Source organism: Palaemon carinicauda, chromosome 44 (genome assembly GCF_036898095.1).
Source record: "Palaemon carinicauda isolate YSFRI2023 chromosome 44, ASM3689809v2, whole genome shotgun sequence".
Classification (NCBI taxonomy): Eukaryota; Metazoa; Arthropoda; class Malacostraca; order Decapoda; family Palaemonidae; genus Palaemon; species Palaemon carinicauda.
In genome coordinates this window covers 863,421-871,610 of record NC_090768.1, presented here as the reverse complement: position 1 = coordinate 871,610, position 8,190 = coordinate 863,421, and the positions used below count along the sequence as shown (strand labels likewise).

General features: G+C 34.8%; 1 protein-coding gene across 10 annotated transcripts in view; it reads right to left on the bottom strand.

The window, feature by feature from the left end:
* Window positions 1-1,406: 1,406 nt before the first annotated feature.
* LOC137634167 (uncharacterized) overlaps window positions 1,407-8,190 on the bottom strand; it is a 327,902-nt gene continuing 321,118 nt past the window's right edge. For 6 of the 10 annotated variants that reach the window (XR_011042466.1, XR_011042469.1, XR_011042464.1 and 3 more), the window contains exon 4: window positions 4,046-4,115. Coding sequence is in view for 4 of the 10 variants with exons in the window: in XM_068366425.1 (XP_068222526.1) it covers window positions 3,957-4,115; window positions 7,399-8,190 (951 nt within the window). In the remaining 6 variants the exon portion in view is untranslated. Of the gene's footprint in view, window positions 4,116-7,398 lie in introns of all 10 variants that reach the window. The other 4 variants (XM_068366426.1, XM_068366427.1, XM_068366428.1 and 1 more) reach the window with 2 other exon arrangements.

Below are 8,190 nucleotides of genomic sequence, written 5' to 3'. Positions count from 1 at the left end.
AGTGATTGGTTTCCGGTGAGAGTGGGGTTGAGACAGGGATGTGTGATGTCGCCGTGGTTGTTTAACTTGTATGTTGATGGAGTGGTGAGAGAGGTGAATGCTCGAGTGCTTGGACGAGGATTAAAACTGGTAGGCGAGAATGACCATGAATGGGAGGTAAATCAGTTGTTGTTTGCGGATGATACTGTACTGGTAGCAGACACAGAAGAGAAGCTTGACCGACTAGTGACAGAATTTGGAAAGGTGTGTGAGAGAAGGAAGTTGAGAGTTAATGTGGGTAAGAGTAAGGTTATGAGATGTACGAGAAGGGAAGGTGGTGCAAGGTTGAATGTCATGTTGAATGGAGAGTTACTTGAGGAGGTGGATCAGTTTAAGTACTTGGGGTCTATTGTTGCAGCAAATGGTGGAGTGGAAGCAGATGTACGTCAGAGAGTGAATGAAGGTTGCAAAGTGTTGGGGGCAGTGAAGGGAGTAGTAAAAAATAGAGGGTTGGGCATGAATGTAAAGAGAGTTCTATATGAGAAAGTGATTGTACCAACTGTGATGTATGGATCGGAGTTGTGGGGAATGAAAGTGATGGAGAGACAGAAATTGAATGTGTTTGAGATGAAGTGTCTAAGGAGTATGGCTGGTGTATCTCGAGTAGATAGGGTTAGGAACGAAGTGGTGAGGGAGAGAACGGGTGTAAGAGATGAGTTAGCGGCTAGAGTGGATACGAATGTGTTGAGGTGGTTTGGCCATGTTGAGAGAATGGAAAATGGTTGTCTGCTAAAGAAGGTGATGAATGCAAGAGTTGATGGGAGAAGTACAAGAGGAAGGCCAAGGTTTGGGTGGATGGATGGTGTGAAGAAAGCTCTGGGTGATAGGAGGATAGATGTGAGAGAGGCAAGAGAGCGTGCTAGAAATAGGAATGAATGGCAAACGATTGTGACGCAGTTCCAGTAGGCCCTGCTGCTTCCTCCGGTGCCTTAGATGACCGCGGAGGTAGCAGCAGTAGGGGATTCAGCATTATGAAGCTTCATCTGTGGTGGAAATGTGGGAGGTTGGGCTGTGGCACCCTAGCAGTACCAGCTGAACTCGGTTGAGTCCCTGATTAGGCTGAAGGAACATAGAGTAGAGGTCCCCTTTTTGTTTTGTTTCATTGTTGGTGTCGGCTACCCCCCAAAATTGGGGGAAGTGCCTTGGTATATGGATGGATATTTAAAGAGGACCAACAAAGTGGGAACTGACATATGGCTAAATCGACGCATACTGTTGGGGGATAGTAACAAACTTTGGAAAGATTCATTGAATTATAAAACTCAATTACAGTACCATACATACAAACTTTCAATTGTATATATCCTTTTGTGGTTAAGTGAAAGGTTTTTACTGTTACATAATCATTGAGGACAAGAAAGGCCAAGATATATAATACTTTTAATTCTGTAACAACATTAGCTGCACAACTCAATAAGGAAAGGAAAATAGATATATTTTACATTGAAATCTATCATCATGGCACAATTCTTTTATGTATATTAGTCTCAGACTAAAAGCACTCCTAAAAAAACTCTGCTCTTGAGTTTTCAAACTTTCCTTTCAACATGTGTTTGTTACCATAATAAAAAATAACTACAGACCAGCTTACAAAGCACCTGAAAATCAAATTTCAGAATTTGTTTCATGTAACAATTCAAATTCAATTGCAATCTCAAATTCAGTTAAAATTTAACATGTACTAATTATGGCATAATAACTTTCAATGATGCAGAATACTTGATACAAGGTATTCTGAAGTATTATAAACCATTTGTGTACTAACAATTGAGTTTTGATGTAAGTAATGCAAGGTGATTGGCAAAGGATTGCTGACATTTATATCATAAGGTAATTAAATCAAAATCACTAGATTTTAACAGAATAATTGCAGAGATTTTTTTCATAAAGTTTCTCATTTTTAAATATCCCTGGACAGTTTGTGGCACCATAAAATTGTTAATGCGACATGAAATTTGATTAAGAGTAAAGAAAGATCTTATTGTACTGTTCAAGCACTGTGCAAAAGAAAATGTTTTGAGCATACTTTCTAAAGCTCTCTGGTCTTGATGCTGCATAGGTCAGAGCTAGGAAGAGGTGCTCTCGTCTTTAACATTAACTAATGCCCGATTCTTCTGAAATTTTCATGGTTTGCCGAGCTTTTTTTTGAGATTCCTTTCACTAAGTTACATTTAACCAGAAGCTAATAAACTTGAAAAGCTAATAAACTCTTGAAACTATCTTTAGTTATTAAAATTTTAAAACTTTGGAAGAGAATGGATTTTCAAATTAAAAACTATTTACACATCTAAAATTGATACAGTACTAAACCATATGTTTTTAGAAAGGACATTTAATCTTTGTTTACATCAGTAAAATTCCTGTTAAACGTCAATACTGAGAAAGAATTCTTTTGATGATGAAAGGAATGTCAATGGATACACGCAAAAACAGAGCACGATGGTAGAAGTTCTACCTTCCTTCCTATTAGGGTTGATGAAAATTTTGCACTGGTTACAATACTATAAATTTTACATGAAATTTTAAAATGGCAAACATCTTCGAAATAAAGAATGGTTACTTAATAAATTGGTTCTGCTTTTAAAAACTTAAAAAACTAGGATTTGTATATCTATATTACAGTCCCTGAGATCCTAGATTTTCACCACCTATGTGTACTGAAATATTAATTCAAGTAAATTTAGAGTCAGGTTATGAGAACTTTCTTCAAGTCAGCTAAGCTGTAAAAGAAAGCAACTTTCGTGATGCTGTATATAATTTGTTTGCAGGCAATCTTAGAAAAATATGCATTTAGACAGGAAATGCCGCTGCCAAATTCAAGTAAAAAATGAAAGTAATTTTTAAAGCAATGAACATACAACACACATAAGAGGCTACTTACGTCACCATAAACATCTATCACACAATACTGTTAGAACTTTAAGAGACAGATTACATCACATCAAAAAATCTATGATTACTGCCCTTTCGTTAAGTGTGACAATATGCTAAGACTTAAGCAGTGTTGGCCTTCATTTAAAGTTGTCATTACAAAAGCTGTTTTTACCTGTTTTTTTTTCAGCAATGTAAATACAAAATACTGAATGGAAATAGCCCAATATTAAAATAATAGTAAAATTAGGCAGTCTAAATCTACTACCCAAGTTATAAAATGTGGCCAAAATCCTTGACGACAAAACGTGGAAAGTAAAATTACTGCTGCCGTTCCCTTTAAAGAAAAAAAGAAGGCTTCACTTTATTTGAAATTATCTGTGCTTTGACAGCTGAAGTAATGACATAATACATGTGATGCTGAAGAGGAACTATTCATGCAAAGGCACCAATAAATAGTTATCAGAACATACATCAATATCGAGACCAACAAGTTTTCATTACGTAATTGCCAGTGCCAAATTTACCTACGCCATATTTGTAAATTATAAAAGTTGAACAGAAACATTTAACACAAAACATTCCAATTAAATATGTTATTTCATAAAATAAATGAGTGAAGTTATGATCAACACAATGACAAAGCAAGACAAACTATACCAAACTTCGCGTAACAGGTACAATGTCTTCTTGCAATGGGATGTAGGAAATGATGGCACAGTTATCTTAGTATATGGCTTTGTTACAATTGATGAGAGAAATCATTTTGCTTGCAAAGTGGTTTTACTGCTTTCAATTGAAAACATAAAAGGAAATATAGTACCTAATATTTTTCAATGAAGTTTGGCTTTTAAACAAGACACATTTTGAAATTTGGCTTAATTAAAAAATGTTTTGGTGTACAATTGAAATACTAACAGGAATAAATGCTTTCAAAAAATATTTCTCACAACAATAGTAACCTGTATCACAAAAATAATTTAATTTTTTTTTTCAATGAAGAATATGCTGTTAATGACAATTAAATAATGCATATCTATGGAAATCTAGTAAACATAGATTTGCTTAAGCTGATAACGTAAATTCTCCGGGATATTTGTGTCGTGATGTTCAGGTTTCTTAAAGATCTTCTGACCTGCTTTTTGGAGGACCTGTCGTAGGTGCCTATGCCACTCTGGTCGGGGCTCCGTTGGGAACATTATTGCCTGTGGGAAAACAAGAGCATTATTTAAAAACCAGGTCAACATTCATGCATAAATCTTTCAGAGCCATTTTTCTGGCCCTGTATCGCAAATAAGCAATGCCCTGCAGGACCTGCAAGATATTTTTGGGGGAGGTATACATGGAGTATTTAGAATATATAGCACAATCTGCAGTAATTTTCATGCCCATGGTATCCAAACTTTTCAGGAATAAAACTGCTTCTAACTTCAGGAAAGCCCTGGTATACAATCTTGGGGCCGTATATTTGAATGCTCTAGAACCCACAGTCGAGGTGCGTATTGGCTCGAGTAATTCTAAACCATCTATTGAGCCAATAACTTTAAACCATCTATAACTACTGTATTCTCGAGTCAACAATTTGTTGGGTGCATGGAATGTATATATGTAGATCTTGGGTACACAATAAGTAGATGTCTTAAATATTTTGGATGTTCAGTTCTGTTAACTAGAGCCATTTACCTTTTCTTGAAATTTATTCTAGCTTCAAATGGGGAATAATTGTAGTTCAATCAGTACAGGGGTAATCCTTCTCAGGGTGGGACACTTTTTTTAATCTTGCAACTTAACTTTGGTGGTTATAACAAGAGATTCTTTACAGAACATCCATCCTGATATTTCTTTACAACAGCATTGTTTCCAAGGCAATATCCAGTGATTCTTACATGATTTATTTGAGTACAGAGAAGTTACAATCCAGTAATACACCTGTTTCATGAACTCTACCAGATTTCGGGACAAAGTTATCGTTAAAATTAATCTGGATGTCACCAAGGTTTTTTTTTTCTCTACCACCATAAACTAGTCTTATTTTCATTTAGTTTTAGTTGTTCACTTTTCATCCATTCTTTAATACTAGCAAAAACGTAGTTTTAATTCTCAGTGATAGGATTGCTCCCTTTTATGGAGAAGTAAAATTGTTTCATTTGTAAATAGCTTGGACTTCACCTTATGTCTTTGTAGTACTTTTGATAGAACAATCATAAAATGTTAAAATAGTAAAACATCCCTTTGGAACCTCTTAATGGTTCATATGATAGATAAGAATTTCCAATTCGTAAAAAAATTTTTCAGCTCAAAAACTTCATCAATCTCAATGGATCGTCAATCATTTAGCAGTAGTTCATGCACAACTGTGTCAAACATTGCACCATGATCAAATAAAATTATGAATCATTTGTTCTCATCCATCATTCCCAGGAGATCATTTACAACAGACCATATAGCTGTCTCCATAAAATATAATGGTCTACTGTATATGCTGACTGGTTATCCTGTAATGCATCTTCTCTCTAAATGACTTGCTAGTTGTTCAACAATTGCATATTCTAACACTTAAGATGGATACAATCGATAATCGAAAGTGCTTCCGGATTTAGGATGCCCACTTTCATCAGTGCTAGTATTTACTCTCTTGAAATTATGTCCACAAGACTAGAAAAGGTTTCTACTTCTAATGCTCTAAATATATGCATACAATGAATCTATCAAGGGACCATATCTGACTATATATTCCTTATGTTATTTTATATATATATATATATATATATATATATATATATATATATATATATATATATATATATAAAACAAGGAATATATATTCATATATGGTCCCTTGATAGCTCTAAATATATGCATGCGATGAACCTATCAAGGGACCATATATATATATATATATATATATATATATATATATATATATATATATATATATATATATATATATATATATATATCTCATCATCTATCTATCTATCTAGATGATAATGTTTAGCGAATTATGAAGGGCCATCATTTCACCCGAATAAAGTTCAGTTCTTTATTATAAAACTTTAAAATTGCTTTCAAAGTAAAACAAGTAAAAAATAGAACTTAAAGCATGATATAAAAAAAAAGTAACACCAAGGGGAGTGGAAAAAAGTAGGTAGCCATCTATTATTATCCTTGACATTTCACCGCTGGCCAATCTTATAAAGCAGTCCGGAAGTAGTGCCAAAGCAAACACGGCAGATGTTTTAAAAAATTGGCTGAATCACACTAATAAAATGGTATGCTAGGAATTTTCAAAACATTTTTGGGACCCCTTTATTTCCATGACTGTGTAACAGTAACCAGAATAATTCGGATACTAATAGAAAATGCAACTTATAGATAAATTTAGTATATGTTCCCTTTAAACTCTGGCCATGAGATTCATTAGCATAGACACTGCAAATTATCAGTCATATTTATACTAAAAGCACTGTAGCTATGTTTACTGTCATGGCCAACGTAAACATATAATGTTAATTTGATAATTTGCCTCCAAGTCGTGGTTTGCCAAGGTATCAATGGCTTGAAACATGAACCCATCAACGATTACAATACTGACAATGAAACAACCTACCCGAGGATGTACGTTTCACAATCCCTGCTGGCTTAAGTGTCTTATATTTAGTGTCGAGACGAATTATTCTCGTTACTTTACGCAAAAACCAGTTAGATATTGTAAAAGGAACATGTGACGCCCAACAATAGCGCCATTCTTGTTTAAGGGAAATAAATTAAAGTCATCAAATCAGAAAATGACAATTCGGGCTAAAGAGACTTATTAGCGAGAATGTTTACAAATTATTACAATTAACCTGATTTTGATGCAGCAATAAAAAAGTTAAAAGAAAAGAAAGCCAAGACAGTGGCTGTTAAAGTCTTGAGAAACTACCTTCCAATTTCACAAAGCTGTATCAATACTTGACCCCCTCTGTCTAATGGTTTGTTAAATAAACCACCCTTACTACCTCTAGAATTGTAAAATACCACATAGTCAAGTTTTTCTCTATCGCCCATCACGAAGATTACAGCGTACTTTCAAGAGTCTAGACCAATTAATATTACTGACAATTAAAAAGAATTTCCCTTTGAAAAAAAGTCGTCCGAGAGCTAAAGTTATGATTTCGTCCAGATTCCCGATCAGTTTAGTTTCCATCCAATATAAGTTCTAGACCATAGATTTGCAGTATTTAAGAGCTGGGCAATCGTTAGTAAATTTTTATGGCTTGTTTAATTATATTTACTTCAGTTTTGCAGAAAATCTTTTGTTATTTATAGATACTAAAAATGTATAAGGGTTGTTTCACTCCGCTTTTACAGAGTAACTACAAGAAGTAAAAGGAAATCAAGTGAAATGACATGGTTCTTGAATAAGGACAAAGTGAAGAATAATATTTAAGTTGACAGCAATCATCAAAACAAATGAAACCAATGACAAGAGATTAAAATACGTACAAAGTTTTCAGCTATTGCAGGCTCTGTGACGAAGATATCTTCAAAAGTAGTAGGTTGAGTAACAACAACGTCACTGCTGTCACAGCTAGATAGACCACAATGGTAAGATTTGGAACAATGTTTTAGTCCCTTTGGAAGTGAAGATGTTTGGCTGACACTTCCGTTCTCAAGGAGGGGCTTTGTTAAAGAAGTATTTTGAGATTGCTGTTGTCCTATGTTGAATTTATTCAGGAAAGAAGTTATTTTAGCTTGGGTAAACTTAGCCTTTTTAGCTTCCTTCAAGACAGCATCAACGACGCTGTCATCCATTGCCCGTGTCTTTGGGAATTTTCTCTCAATTTTGTTAGTGGCCACATTCTTTGGACGCTTCGATTTCCCGCTTCCACTCCTCCTGCACACTTCATAATCATTGGAAGATGAAAAAAAGCTCTGAGTAGGCCTACTCTTGACTTTCGTAGACATGCGGTAGTAGTTAGGAGACCTTACTTCTTCGGCAATCATTCCGGGAATGTTTGGAGAACTTTTTACCTTCTGAAATTGTCTAGAAAGGTTCAGAGAACTTTTCACCTTCGCAGGCATTCTGTTCAAGTTCGGTTCGTTTACAGTCATTCCAGCCAAATTAGAACTTTCTGCTTTTGCGGACGTCCCACTAAAGTTGGGAGAACTTCTTACTTTGTGAAACATTCCGGCAAAGTTTGAACTTATTACTTTAGCAGACATTTTTGAAAAGTTTGGATTACTTTTTACCCCATTATGAATTAACAATGAGTTCTCAGAGCCTTTTGCCATCGT